The 25,463-nt window shown below is 45.0% G+C and overlaps 1 protein-coding gene across 5 annotated transcripts in view; it reads right to left on the bottom strand.

The window, feature by feature from the left end:
* Positions 1-25,463, bottom strand: part of PTK2B (protein tyrosine kinase 2 beta) — a 500,318-nt gene that overhangs the window by 73,466 nt on the left and 401,389 nt on the right. For all 5 annotated transcript variants that reach the window (XM_078649940.1, XM_078649942.1, XM_078649937.1 and 2 more), the window contains 5 exons: positions 22,772-22,872; positions 19,655-19,770; positions 6,422-6,522; positions 3,578-3,667; positions 1,949-2,153 (listed from right to left, as the gene is read on the bottom strand). In XM_078649940.1, the coding sequence (XP_078506066.1) occupies positions 1,949-2,153; positions 3,578-3,667; positions 6,422-6,522; positions 19,655-19,770; positions 22,772-22,872 (613 nt within the window). The remainder of the gene's footprint in view (positions 1-1,948; positions 2,154-3,577; positions 3,668-6,421; positions 6,523-19,654; positions 19,771-22,771; positions 22,873-25,463) is intronic.

The following is a 25,463-nucleotide window of genomic DNA, read 5'->3' as shown; positions in this document are numbered from 1 at the left end:
CCCAGTGTATCAGAGTCATCATTGCTTACAGTTTTATCTACACATAGGTTTTTTACATGCGGGGTCGACAGAGATTAGTCAATGACAAATATTTTGGCTGTTTCCGAACATGTTTTATTTCTAATATATCTCCATAGGTCCGCTTGGCACTGTATACCCATTAGAGTATTACATGTAGCAATTCTTTGTCCACTCGCTCATGTTTAGCTGCCCAAACGAGCTGTTAATATTGTTTATAAAAAGACAATTGCCCTAATTTTATTTCCACTTCATTTGTTTTTTTACTTGCTATTTGGCAAGTTTTTGGAGTTTTAGTATAATCCGTTTGCTTGCTGTTATATGGCACTTTTGTAGAAGTGGCTTGGTAGACGTATTTTGGAGGGACTAGGTTATTGCCTAGAGCTTGATGAATTTCATTAGTAATTGAGTTCCAGTTGTCCAGTAGAAATTTGCTGTTCTGGTTCTTGAGGTATAGACACCTCCAGATGATTTAAAGTTATGCATATTCACTGGTCCCATTTTACCCTCATGGTTAGCTGCCAGCTTTCGTCACCAGTTGAACTAGCAGCTACTCGCAGATTGTTATGCCTGCTTGTGCCATGTTTTATAGTGGTAAGGAAAGGTTAGTGAGAGCTCTGATAGCGAGTTGGAATTTCGAAACTCACTCGAGAATCTAAGATTTTATCAGTGGAGAGCACATAATCCAGGGTGCTTATTCCCTTAAAATTATTTTGAAATTTTAGTGCTGCTGATTTGTTTTCCAATGTGTGCTGGATAGACTTTAGGCTATGATTTACGATTATCAAATTGCTAAGCGGATTGGTGGAATGGCTCACGGCGGTGGAGTCTGTCAGGGCTGTTCCCAGGTGACTCTGGTTGAAGTCACCACAGATACTGACTTCATAGTTGGTATTTTCGCAAAGCACAGTTTCTAGGGATTCACTAAATTGAATCAACCAGATGTTCGTCCTGATCCAAAGCAGTTGAAGCAGACATTGGCCAGCAGTATCTTTGACTGCTGATTATTTATATGCAAGCCTTCCAGGATGATCAGTACTCTAATTATACAATTAGAGAGCATGTATTTGTGGGCATTCAAACTGTATTTCTATAGAATGAATCCAGCCAAACCTAGTCGAAAGGCCTGTGAGCGCTGAACATGGCCAAAGGCAAGCATAAAGTCAACTAAGTAATAGGAGAGGAAGTTGAGTTGTGGATGGTGATGCACTGTGATGTAGTGTTGTTTAAAGAAGTGAGTCTTCACCTCCTTCTTAAATTGGCTCAGTGTTGGGGTGATCCTGATGGATCAGGGGATAGATGGAAAAGGGCTGCTGTCTTGTTTTTTAATTCATTACACTTCTTGGTCTGCAGTCTGATGGTGTCCTGGCTGAGCGTGTGCTGAATCCATACAACCATACACATAAGCAAAATATCAGGTTCTCAAAATTGGTTTGGCTGTTTGCAGACATGTCAACACACATGATGAATTTAGGGAAAAAGCATGAGATGTAATTATGTGCTTCCTCCAAACACTGGAGATTATTGGTGTCTGAGGATGGACATGACAGGGTTAGCAGTAAGGAAAATTTGATAGAGTACAACATCTTCAAATTATTTAACTATGCAGAGTTTATCCAAAGTCCATCCACAAAAAAGGCACCACAAGGATGTTTGACACATTTGCATAATTTCATGTTGTTAAGGTTTTTTTAGAACTTACAAATACATTTTAATAAACAACACTTATTTGGAATCCCTTATGATAGAGAAATATTAGAACGACTGCTGCAGATTACTACATGCAAGCAGCATACCAAGAGCACAATAGAAAACTTGTTAGAGCATTTCTTTCCAATGAAGTAATAAACATTACAATTCACACTGCTATGACAAATCTCATGCCCCATATTCACATACACAAACTTTCTCACTTTCAGGGACAGCCTACCTTATGCTGCACACCAATTCTGTAAACTTTGGCCTTTCACTGGGATCATAGGTCCAACAGCGTGTCATCAAGGTGAAGAGAGTAGGCGGACAGACTTCTGGCATTGGCAGACGGTCACCTTTTTCAATGACGCTGATCACGTCTTTATTTTCCAGCCAGAAGAAGGGCTGCTTTCCAAAGCATAGGATCTCCCACATGCAGACCCCTGAACCCAAACAACAGAAAGACCCTTTGTTATACACATGGGACAAAGAAAAAACACTAATGTCAAATAATAATTACAAGGAAACTGAACTAGTGTTTCTTGGGTATGACACTGAATCCACCAGGCAAAACAAAATGAGTATTTAGGTGGAATGCCTGAATTAATCTTGTAATTACCATAGGCCACATTCCACTACATCATTTTTTATCACCGTGCCACAACAGACAGTGTGGGAAGAAACCATAGACTGGAATGCACCCCAGAGTAATTACCAGTGGCTGTGATTAATTCAAGTATTCAATTCATCACCTTTTTTATTTTCCAGGTAACGCGCCCTAAAGGTGACGTGTATGGCTAGAACCGGGTACCATTCACACTGTGCTAAAGAAATCAAGCTAAACCTCACTGATGAGGCCCACACAGACTAAAATCAGTCCGAGGATGCCTACGCATAGGTTCAGAAGGGGTGTGGCTTGGTGGTTCAGGCTGGACTATTCCTATTAGAGAAGGACCAAGCCTGATTAGGATGTTAGAAACTGTTTATAGAGGCACGGTGAGAAAAATGCTGTCCAGAGCAACTACCAGTGGATGGGATTAAATTGAGCACTTTACACATCCTTTTTTCTGTTTTTGCCATTGAATCCATTAGTAGCCTTAACGCAAACATATCCAAATAGGAAAAGGGGCATCAACCTTGCAGTTAACATGCTGTGCCCTCACTTCTCTATGCTCCAGAGACATTAAGTGAGTGAGTTATTGAAACCTCAGAGTAGTAAGAATCTGTCTGGGAAGCTTTAGAAAGTTGAAAGAGTGATACCTTTATGTAAGACCTATGCTTGGGATTCCTAATATGCCATTACTAACCCAATAATTGTGTAAGTATTGTATGTACAGGTATTTAAATAGTGGTAATCTCTGTGCGGAGTAACAGAGCAATGTAATTCAGTCTGGGTGTGATATATTTTTATTTCACATTTATTTATTGATTGGATTGACTGACTGATTTCCTATTTGCAGTGCGCGCTGTTATCCACATGGGTGCCCTGGTCTCAAGATCTTCAGCCAGGCAGAGGAGGAGAGAGTGAGATTAGAATTTGCAAAAATGGGTTTTAGGTGCTTACATTACATATATAACAATTAGGGAAATAGGGCATTTAGTGATTTGCCCACTTGGTTTTGAGTTACTGGCAACTCTGGTATTTGAACAGTAATTAGCCTTTTAGTCCCATCTTAGAAGCAAGACCACATCCTCTCCCTCTCTTAACTTGTCTGTGTTTTCACCAAATGACAAGATTTTGTTTTCTTATAAATCAATATCTGCAAGGATGTTAGAAATGTAAAGGAATCAGACACACTTACAGGTTAAAAGAACAGCAACTTGATTCATTGCTGCCAAGTGATAACACACAAAGCATGGTACTCACCGAACATCCACACATCACTAGCAGAAGTAAAGCGACGGAAATTGATGGACTCCGGTGCCATCCACTTAATTGGAAGCCTGGTCACGGAAGCTAAGAAGTAAAATGTGTGAATAATGTTATTGTATGTCAAAAAAAGATAACAAGACTAGATGTATAAAAAAATTAGTGAGAAGTCCGTTCAGAAAATGACTTTATCGAGTATACCATAATTCGACTTACATCATGTTATTAGTTTTCTAAGCCTAGAACAGAGACACTGCCAGATCCACTGTACCCACAATGCTGTGTGGATCTCTGAATAAATGTATTGAATGATGTCCTTTTCAAAGTATGAAACACATGCATGTATAACCTTAGCAAACCTATCCTTGTCTTTACCAAGTTGAAATGGACCATTGATGTAGTTGGTGTACCTTTATCCACACCTCATTCAGGTTTCCCCTGAACCTTTTTCTAGATGCTTTCTCCATTTTTCCACCATTTTGGGTCCAACGGTCTGTAATACATATACCGCGTTGCATGTTGCATGCTGCACTCCACATAAAAACGATATCATACATATATAAATTTAGGCCCTCATTAGGATGGCGGGCGGACTTTGCCCGCCCGCCATCCTCACGGTACTTGGGACCGCACGCCATAAGGGCAGGGGTCCCATGGGGGGTATTAGGATGCGCCCGCCACAGTGGCGGGCGCATCCTGCATTTTTAACATTGTGGCAGGCGGTGCTCTCAGCACCGCCCACCACAATGCTAAAAATGCATGTATGCATTTGCATACACAAAGCGGAAGGCACTGTGCGGTGCCTGCCGCATTGTGTATGCAAATGCAGGGGGGTACTACAGGTACCCCCCATGTGCACCCCCCACCTCGCCTTCACCAAGGGGTCCCGCCGGGAGTCCCCGAAGTGAAGACCGCCTGCCTTTCCGTGGCGGCATTGCTGCCACGAAAAGGCATTTGTTTAAGCCCATTGTAATATGGCTGGCGGTGTCTAATAGACACCGCCACCATATTAAACTTTTTCTGCCCCGGTCGCAAGGCGACCGGGGCGGAAAAGCGGTGGACGATCTTTCTGTCCGCCGCGGTACCCCGCCATGGTAATATGGCGGGGGGGGGTGGCTGGCGGGCGGACCAGGATGTCGGGCGCCCGACATCCTAATGGGCCCCTTAGTGTTCTACTTATTCATAAGGTAGTGTAGGTCACTTAATTAGAGGGCAACTGTCTTGAGTCAATCCATGAAATAAGTTCTGGCCATCGAGGCTGCTGTTCGATCAGTGAGCCTCCTTGACATGGAGGTGGTGCTTGAAAACTGTTATTTGTTTCCTAGGAAAACAAAAGTGCTGAGGCGATGAATAAATTAACCAGAACTTTGAAGGGATTGGGACTTTCATGAATCCACAATTATTGGCGCTAATTGCCGAAATGAAGGTGATCTACACAAGGGTACGGTAGACTTTGATGATGATTGGCAAACTATGTCCCCCATTTACAAATCCAAAAAAGATTTAGAAAACTAATATTTGTTTGGTTTATTATCTCCTACATGGTTCCACAACTTTAATGGCAGGTTAGCTGAGGCCTGATCTAGTGCAGCCTCTAGGATTCAGGGGTCATTGATGGCACGCACCTTCTTTCCTAGTCAGAGTACCACTCATGTAGAGGGTTTAGCCTGGGCTTCCAAATGGAAAGAAATCATATTGTACAGTACTGTTCAGAGTTTTGCACCCCTGAGAAGGCTGGAACAGTGCTAGGACTAGGAATTATGTGATGGTTCAATTGTGCAAGCCCCCACTGTACACAGAGGTATTGGTAAAACTGTGGAGGATTCAAACCCTCCTAGAAAGGTCCATGGAGGAAGTTGTGCCCTTACTCAATCATCTTTCTGTGGAGAGTTCAAGTGCCTTGTCTACAAACAGGCATGGTCCAGTGTAACGCGTGCTGCCAGTGTATCAAAGGAGTCACTGGAGAGGAACTTCACAACAGCTGGTTTAAACAAGAGTTGAAATAAAAAAGGCATCCTAATTAAGACACGCAAGCAATAGCTTAGAAACACGGGCAAATATAAGATGAGGGAGGCTCAAGAGCGCAAGCGGATATATATACTTTATTTAATCCATGAAAGAAAGATAAATTATTCTGCAGGATTGTGTAAGGGAACTGATAACAGGCAGCACCCTGCATTCACCACAGTTATTAGTCATAACATAGGGGAAGCATATGCTTGCCATATATTTAGCACCCTTATTTTAACTATCTTGGGTGGATGTGATGATTACATTCTTCCAGGGGCAAGGACAAGCGCAACCATGATTCAGAAATAGTAAGCCGCGAGTAACACCCCCTGGGCCTTTGACAAAGGAGGATAGACACTTGCTTGCGGATGTATGACGTTACAACGCATGCTATTACAACGCATGCCTTTACGACGCAAGTTTTACAACGCAAGTCGTTACAACGACTTACGTTGGGGGGCGCTGGATAGTGAATAGTATAATTTACTATTCCAATTCCAGTCCCCGTGGATAGTAGGGAAGGTGTTGGAAACTATTCCCTATCCTAGAGCCCCCCCAGCGCAAGTCGTTGTAAAAGTTGCGTTGTAATGGTTGCGTCGTAAAGGCACTTCGTTGTAAAAGTTGCGTTGTAAAGGATGTTCCCCCTTGCTTGCACCAACAGCATATACATATCACATTATCATTCCTAATAAAGAGAACTCTGGAGGATCATGAAAAACCTGTGTTCCTGTTACAATGTTTTCAAATTCGTTCTTCAAGTACAGAAGCAAATCCAATGTCTGACATGTACATAGCTGTGTCCATTTGAAGATGACAGTTGACATGTCCTACCTTTATAGTACTCTTCCTCCTCCACGTATCTGGACAGCCCAAAGTCTCCCAGCTTCACACACTCATGAGAAGCAACCAGAATGTTCCTGGCTGCTATGTCCCTGCGGAGAGGAAGAGGCATGTGCAAAGTCAGTCTTGGCAATGGTGAAGGGATCGGGCAGTTAGGTCACAGAGATTTGTATTTATTTATTTTTATTTATGATGCAGTACCAGTGATGCATACCTAGATTATTATTAAACGGAAGCCGTCATTAAATGCATTAGAACATATCTTTCATTATGTAATTACATTCAAGGTGTGACATCACAAGTCACCAGCATTTAAAAATAAATAGCTACTTTACAGTAATAATCAATTACAGTTGAGTAGTGGCATCACGTCTGCAATTTTCAGTGAGCAACATGAAGGGCAGATCATGGAGCACAATTACAACTAGGATTAAACAATTACTCACAATAGCCTTATAGAGTACAGATGTGGAACACTTTGTTTTAGATACATTAACCATACTTTAAGGTAATTGAATTAAGTGAACAGTTCAATGGGTGAGAATTGATAGAATGGACTACCTCATAGATTACAACACTTTCAGGGAGTACACAAATGCTTTGCTAACCAGTGCTGGCTTCCCATATGTGTGTGTTTAGAAAATCTGCAACCCAATCTATTCAGATGTCTTAGGTATCTGCACAAGTCGCAGAGCCAAGGTTCCTGTCCTGACAAAGTAAAAATGTGAAGAGGAAATACATGAGCACCCTGGAAACCAAAGAGAAGGGAAGCGTTCTTTTCCCAGTTATGGCGACATGGTGTGCTATACTAGGGCAGTTAATCTCCACACTCCTGTTATCCTATTTCAACCTGCAGACAGAGGAAAGGGAAGGACATTTTGTACAAAGAGAGAAGTGGGAGAAAGTATTCCAGATCAAGAAATACTCACTTCAGCTCTAGAAATCCAAAAGAGAGATTTTTTGTACTTGGAGACACCATAACCGAAGAGACAAACATATGCATCCATCTGAACTACAAACTAGGGCAAATAATGTACACCTATTCAGTGCAGAAGCTTGGAATTCTTGAAGGGAAAAAGCCTGAGAAAGCTCAGGTCAAGAGTTAAATTAAATCTCCAGTTGTGAAACTCAAAATTGTCATGATTTTGGAGATTTTGTCAACTTCACACAACTTTGCCCAAGGTTGAAATGTCCAGCAGTTAAGTTTTGTCACTACATTTTTCCAGCAATTGTTTTCAATTCAACCTCTTTTCCAAAAGTAGATTATGCAAGTTTTTATTACAAAATATTTTGAAGGATTTTCAACCTGCCAAAACTTTTCTGCTTTATACAGCACTGGTCAGGGGGATATGAAGAGTGGTTTTTTTTAGTTTAAGGAGCTTTATTGAAATTATTATAAACATAGGTACAATATATAGCAAAGCTTATAGAAAAATTAGCTGTACGTTGAGTGTTTTGATAGCTGAAGAAAGGTTTCTGTCTTTAAACTAAAAATTGTTTTTCTGTGTCATTAGCACCATGCGCAGATCAATAAACTCTCGCCATTTCTGAAACTGAGTATATTGTTTGCATATTTATTGGATATTTGGAGATATAATAAAGCAACACTGTACCATACTAATGGTAGAATGAGCTAAACAATACAAATGATACAAAGTAACATAAACAATGAAATGTAAGAGAGCAGTTTCGATTTGTACACTTTTCCTAAGGTTTGTAATCCTTAATACAATATTATTTGACTCAAAGACATGCTTATAAAATGTATCGAATATGCTACTTACCAGTATGCATCTGTTCTTGGCATGTAGGGCTGCTGACATTCATATCTTGTGCATAGATCGCCGCCTAGTGTTGGGTCCGGATGATTGCACATTGTTGTCCTGGAAGAGTCTTCGAAGTATCACGAGATAGGTGGCTCCTCCCCTGGACTACAGTGCGCATGGGCATCGACTCCATCCTCAGATTGTTTTTCGCCATTGTGGCAAAGATGGAGTGTAACACAGTGAGTGATGACCATGCTAAGAGTAATTGTAAGTGCTGCAGCCGCTACAGGCGCTGGGGAGGAGGGCGGGCGATATGAATGTCAGCAGCCCTACATGCCAAGAACAGATGCATACTGGTAAGTAGCATATTCGGTTCGAGGCATGTGGGCTGCTGAATTCATATCTTGTGCATAGAATACGTAGCAGTCCCTCCATTAGCGGCGGCGGTTTTAGAAGAGCCTGCCCTACAGCTGCCTGCTGTTTGGAGTGCACATCTACACAGTAGTGTTTTGTAAATGTGTGTGTGGTAGACCATGTGGCTGCTCTACATATGTCGTCTAAAGGAATATTTCCAAGGAAAGCCATGGAGGCCACCAACTTTCCCGTGGAGTGGGCCCGTGGGGGAACCGTTAATGTGCGCTTGGCTTTTTGATAGCAAATCTGAATGCACTTAACGATCCACCTGGATATACCTGCTTTGGAAATGGGTTTGCCTTTGTGTTGTGGCGAAAAGGCAACAAACAGTTGTTTTGTTTTCCGAAAATCTTTGGTCCTATCTATGTAGTACATTAGAGCTGTCTTGACGTCTAGTGTGTGGAGCATTCTCTCCGCCACTGACTCAGGATTTTGGAAGAACACAGGCAGTTCTATAGTCTGATTGATATGGAACTGTGAAACCACTTTAGGAAGAAACTTAGGGTTAGTGCGAAGTACCACCCTGTTGGAGTGAATCTGTATGAATGGCTCTTGGGTAGTTAGTGCCTGGAGTTCACTAACGCGTCGCAGCGATGTGATCGCTATTAGGAAAGCCACTTTCCACGTCAAGAACTGAATCTCGCATGAGTGTAGAGGCTCAAAAGGTGGACCCATCAGCCTGGTGAGGACCACATTTAGGTTCCATTCAGGAGCTGGTGGGGTCCGGGGAGGAATAACTCGTTTGAGTCCCTCCAGAAAGGCTTTAATGGCAGGCACTCTAAAAAGTGAGAGATGCTGCCTGTTTTGTAGATAAGCTGCTATTGCGGACAAATGTATACGAATGGACGCATATGCCAGATTGCATTTGTATAGGTGTAACAGATAACAAATGATGTTGTGAGTAGATGCGTCTAGCGGGTTGATGTTGTGGTCTGCACAATAAATGACAAACCGCTTCCATTTTGCCGCATAACATGCTCTGGTGGTGGGCTTTCTTGCCTCTCTAAGGATATCCATACAGTCGGGAGGCAAGTTGAGGTAGCCAAATTCTAAGACCCCAGGAGCCAGATCGCCAGGTTGAGCTGTTGCGGATCTGGATGCTGAATGTCGCCATGGCTCTGCGTCAAAAGCCTGGGTGTGAGGTGCAGCCTTTGATGCGGTACCACGGATAGTTCTAGAAACGTGGTGTACCATGGTTGGCGGGCCCACGTCGGAGCAACCAGGAAGAGTGTCATCGAGTGTTGCTTCAGCTTGCGTGCCACCAGCGGTATTAGAGGTGCTGGGGGAAAAGCGTACGCAAATATGCCTGACCAGTTCATCCATATCGCATTGCCCTGCGACTGTGGGTGTGGAAACCTGGCGGCAAAGCTTTGGCATTTGGCGTTTTCCTTTGTGGCGAAGAGGTCTATCTCTGGATGACCCCACTGCTGGAAGTACGGGTGGAGTACTGATGGATGTATCTCCCACTCGTGCATTTGGTGGCTGTACCTGCTGAGCAGGTCCGCCATCTGATTTTCTTTGCCTGGGAGGTGTTCCGCCATGAGGAAAATGTTCCTCTGAATGGCCCACTTCCACATGCTCTGAGCCAGATGAGACAACTGTGGAGAGTGTGTACCTCCCTGCTTCTGAATGTAGTACATGGCCGTCATGTTGTCCGTCCGGATCAACACGACCTTGTTGCACAGATGTACTTTGAATGCTTTCATCGCCATGAAGATAGCCATCAGTTCTAGATGGTTGATGTGCATCTTCCTTTGCTGCGTTGTCCATAGTCCCTACACCGTGTAGTGGAGTACATGAGCTCCCCATCCCTGGAGAGATGCGTCCGTTGTCAGAATAATCTGTGGCACAGGCTCCTGGAACGGTCGGCCCTTGCAAAGGTTTTGTGGATTCCACCAATGCAGAGAGTTGTATGCACGACCGGTCACCAACACTAGGTCTTTCAACTGTCCGTGAGCCTGATTCCACTGACGTGCTAAGCACTCCTGAAGCGGACGCATATGTAGTCTCGCGTGCGGGACTATGAAGATGCAGGAGGCCATCATGCCTATCAACTGCATGAACACTCGTGCCGGAAGCGAGCGTTGTGGTCTGAATTTTTGTATCAGCAATTGAATGCTGTTGATCCTCACTGAATTTGGCTGTGCTTTGGCTGCCAGAGTATCTATTGTCACGCCCAGATACTGCCGTACGTGGGCGGGCTGGAGGTGGGACTTTGGATAATTCAGTGAAAACCCCAGATCGTGAAGAAGGTGAATGGTGTGGGACATGTTGGCGGCACACTGCTTGGACGACTTTGCTTGGATAAGCCAGTCGTCCAGATAAGGGTAGACGTGAACGTTCTGTCTCCGTAGGTATGCAGCCACTGTTGCCAGGCACTTTGTAAACACCCTGGGTGCCGTCGTCACTCCGAAAGGGAGGACCTTGAATTGATAATGCTGATTGTGAATGGTGAACCTGAGGTATTTTCTGTGTGACGGGTGTAGCGGAATATGGAAATATGCATCCTTCAGATCTAATGTTGCGAGGAAATCTCCCTGACTGAGTAACGGTAGAACCTGCGGCAATGTCAGCATGTGAAAGTGTTCTGATAGAATGTGCAGGTTTAGCGGTCTGAGGTCCAGTACGGGTCTGAGGGACCCGTCCTTTTTTGGGATCAAGAAGTACAGCGAGTACACTCCTGTACCTCTTTCTTCCACAGGCACGAGCTCTATTGCTCCTTTTTTGCAGCATGACGACTACCTCCTGCTGCAATAAGTGCAAATGCTCTATGGACATAGGGCGGTGTCTTAGGGGTATGTTGGGTGGAGTGGATGTTAACTCCAGACAATAACCATACTGGATAAGGTTCCTCACCCACCTGTCTGTAGTGATGGATTTCCAGACTGGCAGGAACTGTTGTAGTCTCCCCCCGACTGGTGTGGTATGGTCGGGGGGCAGTGACAAGGCGTCACTGTTTGTTAGCGGCGGAGGACCGGGAGCTGTTGTTTCCACGACCTCTGCCCTTGGCGCTGTTCCCACGATAGCCACCTCTACTTTGTTTGGTGTAAGTGGTTTGCGCGCCTCCTTTACTGTACTGTGTTTGCTGGGACAGTTGGCCTCTGGAAACTCCTCTATTGTTTGAGCGACGAAAAGAACCACCCCGGAACTGCTGCGACTGTAGAGCCCCCATAGACTTTGCAGTCTCAGTGTCCTTTTTGATCTTTTCCAAGGTGGTGTCCACCTCAGGTCCAAATAAGTGATCAGGATTTACAGGCTGATTCAGTATGGTGGTTTGTAGCTCCGGCTTTAAACCGGAGATTCTCAGCCAAGCATGTCGCCGTAACATTACACTAGTGTTAATGGCTCTGGCCGCGGTGTCTGCTGCGTCCAGTGCACACTTGATAGATGCATTTGATATAAGCTTCCCTTCCTGTATGAGCATCTCTGCTGCCTCCTTATATTCATCTGGCAAGTGTTGTAAGAGGGTCTCAAGTGTATCATAATGGGCCCTGTCATATCTGGCTAAGAGTGCCTGAGTGTTGGAAATGCGCCAGATATTGGCCGCTTGAGCTGCCACCCTTTTCCCTGATGCTTCTAGCACTTTAGATTCTTTGTCAGGGGGAGGAGCATCACCCGTTGTTTGCGAGTTTGCCCTCTTCCAGGCATTGGAAACAACCAGAGAGTCCAACGGCAACTGCTCCTTGATATAGGTAGGGTCCCCAGGTGCCGGTTTGTACTTTATCTCGATTCTGGGGTTTATCACCCTTGCCCTCGTGTTCTCTTTAAAAATGTCTCCAGCATGTTTCAAGACACCCTTCAGCATTGGCAGAGTCTTGACAGTTCTCTCTGAGGTGGAGAAGGTGTCAAACAGAAAGTCCACTTCAATAGGGTCAGCATGGAGCTGGACATCATGATTTTTGGCTGCCCTTTCAATAAGTGCATTAAACGCCGCCGAGTCTTCAGTAGGCGAGGTTTTCACAGCATACACATGACTGTGTGGGGCAGTTTGTGGATCTCCTGGGTCAGCAGCGTCTGCCCAGGGTTGATTGTGATCTTCAGGATCAGTGTCTATAGGATAACTGTACTCCTCATTGTCACCTTCCCCTGTCTCCACATCCGAGTAAGTGGGCGAGATAGGAGCAGTGTCTTGGCCATGTGCTGATATAGGTTCAACAAGAAGAGGTGATGTAGTAGAATCCTTCTTCTTTTTCAATGGAATTTTATATGATTCCATAGGCTGTTCAGGGGCGATCTTTCTTTTGTAGATAGAAAGTCTACCCGTGTCTGCGTCGATGAAGTGCCTCGACTGCTCTTCAGGTGTAGGCTGTCGATGCTTTGTGACCACTTCCGCAGTTGTAGGCTTCGGCCCCGTGGATAGCTTCTTGGGCGCCTCGATGGCCGCCTTAGGGGCGAAGGCCTTAGGTACCACTTTCGGGGCAGCGTGAACTGGATGGGCGCCAACGATTTTTGAGTTTTACTGGCAGGCTTCGGTGGTGGAGTATTCTTCGGTCCGACAGTCGAAGTCTTCTCCTTAATGCGTTTGAGCGATTCCGACACCTGCTTTGAAAAGGAGGCGGAGGGCTGCACCGACTCGATGGATTCCTCCGAGCCACCGCCCGGCGTGGACTCAAGGTTCATACCGCTCTTAGCCTTGCCTGGCCGACTCGTAGGATCGAGAACCTTCTGAGCTCTGAGTCCTTTTTCTGTGTCAACGGTCTTCGGCGCCGATTTCTTCGGGTCGACGGCTTTGACCATTTTTTTCGGTGCCGCAGTGTTCGGCTCGACACCCTTTAGCGACCTCACCTGGTCGATAACACTCTTCTGCTTTGTCGGCGCCGATATTTCGGAGTACTTTGAGACGACCAAAGCAATACGCACTTTTGGTTTCGATTGTGCCTCCAGTGCTTTCGGTTGTGTAGACACCAATGCTTTCTCTTTCGGTTTCGATTGGTCGACCAGTGGCTCGCTATAAATGTCCATAGCCGGGCCCTGAGGCGAGGCCGTAGAACTAATTGTATGATCTCGGGTAAGGCCATGTGGCGATCCCTCGACCTGAGCCTTAACGAGTGTCTTGGTCTGGGCCCCCGTACCAACGGTCGGGTCTTGCTCTTCGCTTGAGCTATCTTCTACGGCCCCAAAGGCCACATCGTCGTCTCCTACCACGTCGACGACGTCTTCAATATCGACCACTTCGACATCTGCGTCGTAGTTGGAGTCGATCTCCGATGCAGGATCAGACTCTTGAACTTCCTGCTCGACTCCCTCATCGTCCTCGGTATCTAAAATGTTCACAGGGTCAGGTGCCGTCTGCTGGGCCTCCTTGCGCGCTGCGCGTCGAAGTCGAATCGTCTTCTTGGAGCGGAAACGAGAACAAGCCATACAGCTGGCTTCATCGTGATCCGGAGACAGGCACTTGTTGCACACCGGGTGGACGTCGATAGGAGGATATTTTGAGTTGCAAACGGGACATCTCTTGAACGGGCTCCGTTCCATGATGGTTCGACGATAAGGCCTCTGGCGTCGACCGGGCCTTCAGTGCCGAAAAGCCACGCGGCTCTTCTGGAGGTTCAGCTCGGAAACCGAGCTGGAACAAGAACTGGCACCGATCGCAAGACAATACCGACGATAACTAAAGGTCTTTTGGCCAAAAAGAAAGTTTTTTATCGATTCCGAACTTGAGTTAACAAATATGCATCCGAACCCAATGGCGGAAAAAACAATCTGAGGATGGAGTCGATGCCCATGCGCACTGTAGTCCAGGGGAGGAGCCACCTATCTTGTGATACTTCGAAGACTCTTCCAGGACAACAATGTGCAATCATCCGGACCCAACACTAGGCGGCGATCTATGCACAAGATATGAATTCAGCAGCCCACATGCCTCGAACTTACAGTTTCAATTTTAATCAGCAATAACAGCAGTATGCTCTAACCAGATTGACACCTTCAAAGTTTAAGCCCCTCTGCTAAAACAAAACCAGGGATGATACCTGCAGATAATATTATGACCCCTTTTATTTTGGTTCCCTTTTTACTGTCCCAGTCCGACCCTAGGGACAGGCACACAGCCTGCTCTCACCAGGGGTATTCATGCAAATTGTACTGAATGGGTTTAATAAACAGTACTGGTTCCTGTGTAGAGCAGTTACCTTTGATTCATCCAACAAAAGTGAATGCTCTATTTATGCATTAAGTAAAAAAACTCGGTTTTGCTCCTTGCAGAACCTCTCACTATCTGTAGGAACAGAAAATCCAAAAAGTGTTCTTAGAGTTGCTGTTTCAAGGGTCATCCAGTGGAGAGAGTTCTCTTTATCCAGCCTTGTATCTCTTAAACTCACCAATCATAAGCATTCTACAATGCTGCATTGATGAGGTCAGCTTGGGTTTTAACAAGTACAGTGACATCATTCACTGGAATCTCTCTTAAAACGAAATTAACCGCTTAACCGTGGCGAGAATTCCGCCGCTGTGCGGCGGTTTAATTAAGTGGGCGGGGCCGCGTTGGCCAATGGACGTGTGCAGCACTACAAAAGTAGTGCTTGTGACGGCCGTTGGCCAACAGAAAAAGCGAACGGGTTAACTGCCCGCTGTATGAGAGTAGGGTCTGCTTCCTATGGTCTCCCCCACTTTTTGCTGTGATTTTTCTGGTTTTTCGACTTTAGACTGGCTGTGGCCCTGCTAATCAGGACCACAGCAAGGCTGTTCTCTCTCTAAATTGATACCATGTACTTTAGGTACATACCAGATTGGGTATTGGGTCACCTTTGTGAGCCCCTGTATAGTGTACCATAGGTACCCAGGGCATAGGTGCATCCAAGGCTTACCAGGGGCTGCAGCATGTATTATGCCCCCCTTGGCTGGCCCTCCAAAATGACACCACAGGTCTGTTCACACAGCCTGGGGTAAGGTGGTGTAATCACCCCTTACTTAGATATAGTATACCTATATCTACCTTATATATAGACACATAGTAACCTATAAGTCACTCCTATGGCAGGCCTTAACAATCCTGGAGGCAGAGTGCTTGGTTTTATGTGAGAGGGTACCCTAGCATGAGCTGAGCCCCTCTGCAGCTTTCGGAACCATCTCCTTATAACTGTTCTATGATATAGCCATACCATATACTCTTAAGTGCATTATAATCCTCGCGGTTAATGCTAACTTTGGTTTGGCTTTATCAAAACATGTTGTGTAAGGTGTCAAACACTTTGGAATACTACCCCCTCCCCCCCCCCACCAGTCCTGGCGGCGGGGGTAGCATTCCACCCTCCTAGAGGGAGAAGACATGTAGGTACTGGTAAACCCGGTTAAAGTTAAACAGAGCCTCAGCGTCACAAAATGGATGCTGCTACCACAGACACGAGTCTGACCTCCTGCTGCTGGACGAAACTCCGTGACCTCCTGCTGCTGGACGAAACTCCGGCAGGGGAGGCCTGGACAATAGGTTTCCTGTCAAGGGAGGTGCTGGCACCTCCCCAGACAGGCTGTAGTGTATTGGGGCAGGCAGGGCTGCATTCAGAAATGCTTTTCCAGACACTGCCTGGGGCACACAAGGTGCTTCATGCATAGCCCAGTTCAAACCAGTTGCTGGGGCACTCCACCCCCGCTCTGGTGCGAAACTGGACAAAGGGAAAGGGGTGTAACCACCCCCTTCCCAGGTCCACCCATAGTAATGTAATGTAAATGTAATGTAATGGGGTTTTTGTAAAGCGCAGGCTGCACTCCAGGGAGCGTCTTTGCGCTATAGAAAGAGAGTCAGAAAATCAGACGTCTGGTAAGTGTGGTGGGGAGGGGGGAAGTTCTAGACAAGGTTTTTACATTGTTCTTCGGAAAGGGTGAAGATCCAAGTTTTGAGGGTTTTTCTGAAGATTGATTGTGTGGGGATTTGACGGAGATGATGGGGGAGAGTGTTCCAGGCTTTGGAGCCTAGTACCGCCAGGGATTTTCCTCCTTTAGTCTTGAGTCTGAAATTGGGGATGGTGAGAAGATTGGCCCCTTGAGATCTGAGACATCGTGTGGGGGTGTAATGTTTGAACATTCTTAGTATGTAGTTGGGTCCCTTTCCGTTGAAAGCCCTGAAAGTGATCAGTAGGATTTTAAAGAGCATCCTTTTGTAGATGGGCAGCCAATGTAGGATGTTCATTGCTGCTGTGGCCGAGGTTCTCTTTTTCCATCCTAACACTAATCTTGCTGCAGCATGTTGCACCATCTGTAGTTTGTGCCAGACTTCTCTATTGGTCCCTGCATATAGACTGTTACAGTAGTCGATGCGGGAGGTTATGAGGGCTACTGCGACCGTTTTCCTTGCGGAGATGGGAATCAGGTCGAAACATTTCCTGAGCCCTTTTATAATTCCAAAGCAGGTCCCTGCTACGGCCGTGGCCTGCTGTTTGAAGCTCAGGGAGGGGTCGAATTTGATCCCTAGGTTGCGGACTGAGGAGGCAGTACTTGGGGGGGCACTAGCGTCCTCTGGCCACCAAGATGTGGGGTTGAAGGTATTTCCTTTACCGAAGGGTAGGATCTCAGTTTTCCCAGTATTGCACTTGAGATGGTTTAGGTTCATAGAAGGGACCTACCAGGTAGTCCAGCCCCTAACCTTAGTATAAGTATAGAAGCTGTGTCCCTAGGACTTTAGATTATCCAGAACGAATCTTTGCAAGACATATCCTGGACCTTCGACATTCCATTTTAACTGGAAGACAGAAGACATCTCCCTTGTGGTCAAGGAATGACCACCCTGTGCAAACAGGCACCGCCAGTAACTTGCCGGTCTGCATTGTCGAGGCTCCCGCTGGAACGCGAAGACTCTGCGACTCAGGACATGAACTTCCAGACATCTCTGACTCTGCTTGACGATCCCAGCAAAGCTGAGAACCATGGCAGACATGAGAGACGTGGGACCGGAACTCCTGGACATCCTGCATTTTGCTAATTGCATCAACTCCTGAGGTATCTCGCAGTTGTGCATTAGGGTACGAGAAGCCCCAGACCCGAGCACCATTCGCACAGAAGCTCAGCTCTCCACACTCCACGAGTATCCCGTGGGGCCCGCGCCTGCATTTCAGCTCGACGCGTCTTCCCAGTTCCTAGTCCGTAGGCTAGTGAGCCCCCGGAGGACTCCATCTTGAATCTAACTTGCTTTCCTGGTTGCTCCAGGATTGTTTCAGCTTCCCTGCAAAGGAGAAGCGTCTCAGACCTTGCTGGTCTGCACCGAAGCCAATCTTCATCTCCTGCGTGGATTGCGTTTACCAAGTCTTGTTGGGTCCAATCCGGATACCGACACCGCAGTCAACTAGATCCTTCGTGGGACAGCTTGAATCCAGCTCGTGGTCATCGTCGACACCTCCTGGACCTCGTGGCTGCAGAGACAAGCTTCACCTCTCCACCGGAGATCAACGCGACATCGCCTGGTTCCTTCCTGGTACCTTCCTGGTCACTGGCTAGTGACCCAGACTCTGTCCCTTCTGCTTTCAGGTTCTTCAGATCTTCGATCCACCCTTGGATCCACCCGGACACTTTTCCTCTGGTCGCCAGCAGCACTTTTTTGCAGATCCCCATTGAAAACGACCACGAAACCCGACACCAAAAGGCACCTATGCACACGGCTTCCCTGGGTGAGGTAACACAAGTACTCCGGTGCTACCGTGGGTCTTGACTCTCGAAGTGTCCTAGTCGAAAGGGGTTTTGTCGTAGTCCATCCGGAAGTGCCCTTAAACAGTAACTTTGTAACTTCTTCGTTCCCCATAGAAAGTCAATGATAACTCGCTGCTGTGTTTAGACACTGCACGCGTCTCCCGTGGGCCTCCTACTTCCTAACCTTTGGTTGATTAGTGTAGCCCCAGCGATTCCCTAGACTCTAGGCCTACTTTCTATTCAAGACGTGGTTCTTATACCACTATTTTAGTATATGGTTTGTGAGGCCCCTAGGGCAAAACGTTCACTGTGCAACTTATGGTATGCTAATTGAGTAACTTGTATTGTACTTTTACCTCTGACCTCATAAAGAGTGTAGAGGGGTTGTGTTTAGAATAAATACATATATATTTGATGTATACCTTGTGTGGTGTCCTTTCATTTGGTATTCAAGGGATTATAATTGGTAAAACAACTTGCTTCACATGCTCTCTGTAGTCTTAGCCTGATGACTGCTGGTCCATGCTACCACTAGGATAGCTTTCTATAAAGTTGACTTTACAACCACCATCAATAAGGGTCGATTAGACTGGTGCAAGGTACCCACTAGAACTAGTGGACATCATATGCCAGGCTAACTTCTCACACCCGCCACATTAGGATAAATAAAGATACATTAGGATGGCGGGCGGAGGGGTGGCGGTCGGAAACACTGACTGCCATGCATCCGACGGGCTCCTTAGGGTTGTAGTTCCTAACATGGTGGCGGTGCCTGCCAGGCACAACCGTAGGGGTTACAATGATCCTTGCTGCCGGCCTTTTTACGGCGGATAACCCACCATGAAAAGGCTAGAGGATAGGCACTTTGACTGCCCTCCGATGTGGACAGGCACCACATGGTGCTTGCCACATGGTGCAGGGATATGTAAAGTGACCTCTTTTTGTATTGCCGCATGTGCTGCAACCAGCAGCACCCGCCGCAATACAAAAGATAGACACTGCGGCCGCCACCATCATAACGCCTCTTAGGGGACCGCCGACAGCCATCGTAATCAGACCCCTAGATACCAAATATGGATGCAGTGCTTCCACATGGAACTGACTAAAATGTGTGAAAATTCCCTTTGAGCGTTCGGAGGATTTCTGCATATGGATGCCACACACTGTTCGAAGATATCCTAATGTATGCAACACCATTAAGACCGCCCCTTTGCATGCCGCTACATATAAGAATGTTGATCGCACTTTCGGTTTTTGTTATCTGTGTTTTTCACAAAGTATTTCAGTTGAAAATGTTCTGAAACTGTTTTTATCGAGTACAATCACACCGTAGACATATAAATAAAAACATGCTAAAAACAAGCAGGGTTCTGTAAAAGGAATGCATGCATGGAGACGCTTTCTAGTGTGTCCCACCTACAGCTGTTACCTGTGAACACAGCTTATCCCCTCCAGGTAGGCCAGCGCTTTACAGATCTGTAATGAGAACTGGATGAGGGACAGAACCGTAAGGGTCGACTTGTGCTTCTCCAAGTAGTGTCCAAGCTGCAAGAACAGAAAAAGGACTGTTAGCATAAGAGTGAGTAGGGAAGTTGGTAAAAGAAGAGCAGAGAAAAAAGAAATAAAGGAAGAAAGAACGAAAGAACAAAAGAGAAAGAACGAAAAAAGAAAAAAGAAAGACAAGAAGGGAGGTAAGAAAGAAAGAAAGAAGAAATGAAAGAAAGAAAGAAAAAAGAAAGAAAGAAAAGAAAGAAAAAAGAAAGAAAAGAAAGAAAGGAGGAAAGAAAAAAGAAAGAAAGGAGGAAAGAAAGAAGAAAGAAAGAAAGAAAGGAAGAAAGAAAGAAAGAAAGAAAGAAAGAAAGAAAGAAAGAAAGAAAGAAAGAAAGAAAGAAAGAAAGAAAGAAATAATGAGTTACTGAGACAGGAATTAGAAAATGAGAGGAGTTATAAAAATTGGTGAAATAGCTGGAGAAGGTGTATACTCTCCCTGGGTCCTTACATAGGATGATGTCCAGGGCCTATCATGATCAAGGAGGTGGACTAGTCATAATATTAATTTTTCCTGCCTCAGTTTTTAGGCCAGGGACTCAAGTTTAATTCTTATTTTTCTGGCTTGAAACTGCCTTAAACCTGACCCCCGATATAACTTACTGCGAGATCCCAATATTCAGTGTGAGATGATATTCGATTGAGAGGTTCGTAATCACATTTTTTGACCCATCGGAACTATGGTCCACTCACTGCTAATTGGAGCAGGAAGAAGAGTGCGTCTCGTTTGGACGAATCATGTCAGGGAGCCAAGTATAATGGAAGGCTTGAAAAGGATCAGTAGAAAGATGTGACCGTGCGTCACCTTATGCTTTTTATGAACGAAAACATTATATCCCTTTATAAATTGAGTTTTATGGCTGTTTTGATAATAGAGACCATCTGATATCGATTCAAACTGGTGCAACCCATTAATGGGGGTCACCTCTCTTGGTTGTGTGGACTGTCTCCCCTCAACTGAAGGCAGCATGGGTTTAAAGGTGAGTAATGAAAAGAGGATTCCTGCACCCTGTCACTCACGACAGGGAATCACCTCTAGCTACAGTGGTGTTTCTTCACAAGTGGAAGCAGGACTTTGCCAGTAGAGTTCTTGTAGCTGCTGAGAACAGAGTGACAGGTTTTGCTCAGTGTATTTTCTACTCACATAGCAGCACTAGCGTAAGCAGCACAGAGTCAAAACTTGGAAGAGTCCAGCATGAATCCCAACCACAGCCTCTAGGGTCAAGATTATCCCTGGTGGGACTGGGGAACTTAATTTGGTGCCCAGGAGTGAAAACCTGGCAGAGGAACTTGTTAGTGCTCAACATGAAAAAGCTGTAGAGCTGGGGTGGCACGCCACCAAAACTCCACCTAGAAAACTGGGGCCACAAAGTTGAGACACAGAGCTCTGGTCCTCTCAATATACTTGAGAGACGTAAAGAAGACTAAGGAGCAAGCACCTGGTCAGTCTCACAAAGAGACAATGAAGGACACTTCTATAAGCAATGCTGTTTGCAACTATTACTATTACCCTAATTTCCCTTATCGCGGTTCCTGCCTCTACTTCAATGCTAGAGAACCCACCTGCAACAAGCTGTCTCTGGGGTGTTAACACTCAAACCTAGAAGACTGTTCTTGTCCCCTTTAGCATCCATTTATTGCATGGAGGGCCATCTTCCTACAAAGATCTGGCTAGAAACGACCTTCATCCATCCTGCCTCACCTGCTGCTTTGCCCCCTTGTGAACAGACCATCTACCGCCTTATCGCTGTGCCAACTGGCGCGGAGGTCTCTTGATGATCTTCAGCTTCGGAGAAGTGCAACCATTTAAGTATATTTAACAAAGGCTTATTGCAGGAGAGCATATTCAGGCAGACCTCTAGAACAGAGTGCACTGAGTTGTTCAAGCTAGAAGGCCTTTTGTGTATAGTTTCCATATCAACCGGCTTCGATGCAATTCTAGTCCTGAAAATACAGGTATAAATGAGTCACACATTCTCTATAGCAGAATTCCTGGAAGCTGATGGATGGTTGTGCACTGCTTATGTTGCAGGGAGCACAATGGCATGGGGATGTCAATGTTTCCCTCTACAGCCATGTTCCAATACATGCCAACCTTCCAGCTTCATATATCTTGTTACAAATATTGTATACATAGTTCAAAAGGTTCCTCATGTGTATTCAACAACCCTTCAGATTCAAAGCCTTAAAATCAAGTTGCCTGCCTCTTCCCGACACAATCAGGAAGTGCTTAATTTGTAAAACTATAAGTGTCAATCCTCAGCATTAGGGAGGCCTTACCATCCTAACTTTGTGATCGGCAGCTGCAGCACCACTCATCAGCTGGAGCCCCCTACCATCACTGACAGCTGCCAGACAGTCAGCCCAGCAAGCACCCTGTCCAGGAGTGTGAGAAACAACCCTACTTTTATTTTCACTAAATCTGTAGAAATGGAAGGGCTGCCAATAGACTGCATGTTGAACGTTTGCTTTATTGGTGATCTTCCTTTTGTTTCCATGATTTTAGTGGAAATCAAAGAGGGACTGATGATTTGCTGTCTCTTGCAGCCTTGGCGGCCAGGACCAAAACAGTGAAGATGCAGCCAAAGGGCCCCAGTCCCATGAAATAAGTGCCAGCAACCACCAGCACAAATTAAGCACTGCAGTCAGCCAAGGATCTATACAAGCCAAAACAACTGTAAATGACTGCATATAAGAGTAGCAGCTGCTACACATCAGAAGAAAGGGTTGTACTTCTACTACTGGATTAGGTTAATTTTGTTATCATTTCGTAAACAATTACGCTTGAGGAGAGAGGGTTGCACGACTCCTAATTAATGAGGCCTGTTTCTTAGGAAATGAATGAAATTAAATGAAAAGAAGATTTATAAAGCGCAATACATTGTAGCCGAATGTGTGAAGGCGCTGGGTATCATAATCCAGTTCACTTCCACTCCGGGACAGTGAGACGAGACCAGCTTTCACCACTACCAGAGTGAAGTCTTGTTCCCAAACTCACCTCCCCGAAGGGGTACAGCTCCATCACGATCCAGATGGGGTCCTCCTCGATGATCCCGATCAGCTTCACGATGTGAGGGTGGTCCAGCTTCTTCATCAAAACTGAAACCAAAGGCAAGAGATGTGGGTTAAAGCAAGGTCTTGGCACAGGCCCAACATTCACACCTGAAACACACACAAAGTATAGAGCTTGGACTTCAAAGACTATGGGACACATGCATCAAGCAAGGCTTTTGCGAGTCCTTAATTGTGATTATTAAGGAATCGCAATTAGGGACTCTCAAAAGCCTATGCATGTAGGAATCGCTATTAAAATTGTGATTCCTAAACATTCCTTAATTGCGACTCGCAAAAGCTACTGATGACAAGCATTGAGAAGACTGCCATTCCTGACAACTCTCTGGAGCTTTCGCAAACCATTAAGAAGTATCTGGGACAGAAGGATGTTACCTTTTTATTAAATACAACACAAGGTTGTAAAACTCATGTTTTCCTTATGCCTTCAAACTGACTCCGAGTAGTTTTTATCCCTGTGCCTTTCTACATAGATGCTGCCTGGTAAGCCAATAGATCTCGCTGCTTATAAATGCATCTTGCTCATTCGTTCCAAGAATGTAGCCTGATAGGCTGGGTTGAGTTTCATCAAAGGCGTCATTTACTTTTGTTATCGAGTCATTCGACCCTGTTTGTCTTTAATTTTACTTTACATACTGATGCAGAGCTACTGGTTAATCAAATTGTATGCATTTTATTTCGAACACTAGCATATTTGCACACTGGAGGTGATGTACCAAGTGGTTTCTGCATCTTAGGATGTTCCTCCGATTATGGTGGCACCTCACCTACTGGTACTGCTATAAAACCTTTTTATTTTTTAATTTTAACATTTTAACATCTGATACATTTTAATTAGTCATTTTCTTTGATATATCCACAATATTTGCTACCAACAATGCAGTGCGCATATAGATCATGTTTTCATTTGTGAATACACCACCTTCTAATAAATTCCAAATGCAAATATCACTCGTGTTTTCTTCTCTGGACGTCTCTTCCGTAAATTCCAATGCCCAGTAACTTCTATTGATTTCCCAAACTGTGTATAACCACACAAAGCAGAAATGTATCTTCCCAAAGTTCCTTCTCTTGTCACATATCGCCATCTACTGTTCCTTGAGAAAAACTACAAAGCAAACTATTTCAGTTTCAAGTATGCTTTAATATGTGTTGAGGAAAGTACCACAAGTCAAAGCACCTATAACAAGGTCTCAATGTCTATTGGGATTTATTGTCTTCTTGCTGTTGTAGGACTTCCTATTGTTACAAAAACAATAGCAAACGTTACTACCGTGATGGGTTTTCTATGTTTTCATATATAAAGAGCATTGCATCTTTCCTAAAATAAGAATAATTTTTGGATGGAATTAGTACAGTCTGGGACCTTTTTGTCTAATAACATATTCATTATTGTTTCACATTTGCCAAGTCACTTCTCACTTGTGACCCATCTGTGGGGTTTGCCATGTTTCTGTAAGGGATGGAAGTTTGAGTTTTTGAAAATGTAATTCTGTGAGGTCCTCGTCTCTTCAAACACTGGTTTATTTTCATCACTCGTTTTCGTTGATCTAATTTGCTCTCAAACACTTGTTTTTTTTGTTTGCATACTATTTTATCGACACCCCGGATCTCACAACTTCCTTATGAGATACAGCCAATGTAGGACTTGGCCCTTTCTGCATGGTCATCCCCAAACTTTTTGCATTCAACCTCCTGTTTTCTGAACCCATTTTTGTTGGCTTTATGACTCTTTTCTCTTACCACTGCTAACCTGTGCTAAACTGCTTGTACGCTCTCCTTAAAACAGGGCAGAATAGGCTTACATCCAATTGGCATATTTATATTACTTGTAAATCCCTAGTAAAGTGGCACTAAAAGGCCTGTAACTTAAATGCTACTAGCAGGCCTGCTTCACTGTTTGTGCCAACCACTTAAGTTAAGTAGCACTTTAAACATGTCTCAGGTCTGCCACTGCAGCCTGTGTATGCAGTTTGTAAACTGCAATTTGACTTGGTAAAATTAACCTTTTGCCAGGCCCAAACCTTCCTTTTTTTAATGCATATGTCACCCCTAGGGTAAGCCATGGGCAGCCCAAAGGGCTGGGTGCAAAGTATTCAAAAAGTAGGACATGGAATTTGAAGTTTCACATGTCCTGTCAGAGAAAAAATCCTAAATTAGTTTTTCACTATTGCAAGGCCTTCATCTCCCAAAGGATAACAATTGAATTACCTTATTACATTTAATACACTGTAATTTCCAAACGGAAGTAGGTAACCAGTTCATGTCTGGTATTTTAGGAATTGTAATGGACAATCCTCTTTCACGGTAAAGTCAGATTTTAAATTGCAGTTTTGAAACTGCCACGTTTTGAAAGTTGCAGTTTCCTGCCTAAGCCATTCAATGCCTGTAGCCAATCCCTGGGCCACATGAGTGGGTGTTGCGGATAGTTGGGTTTTGTGTATTCCTCCTAGACAGACACACACAATAGAGAACTCAGATGTGCTGGAATGGGCCATCTCTGACAGAATGGGAGGGAGGAGCTGAGCACAGCCATGCTTACACTTGAATAGTATGTGTCCTGCCAACACACAAAGGGCTGCACACCCCTGTAGGTAGTCTGGAGCCAGGACAGGGCA

This window comes from Lissotriton helveticus, chromosome 6 (genome assembly GCF_964261635.1).
Source record: "Lissotriton helveticus chromosome 6, aLisHel1.1, whole genome shotgun sequence".
NCBI classification, from domain to species: Eukaryota; Metazoa; Chordata; class Amphibia; order Caudata; family Salamandridae; genus Lissotriton; species Lissotriton helveticus.
Note: the sequence above shows the minus strand (reverse complement) of the source record. Positions and strands in the feature narration are given on the sequence as shown.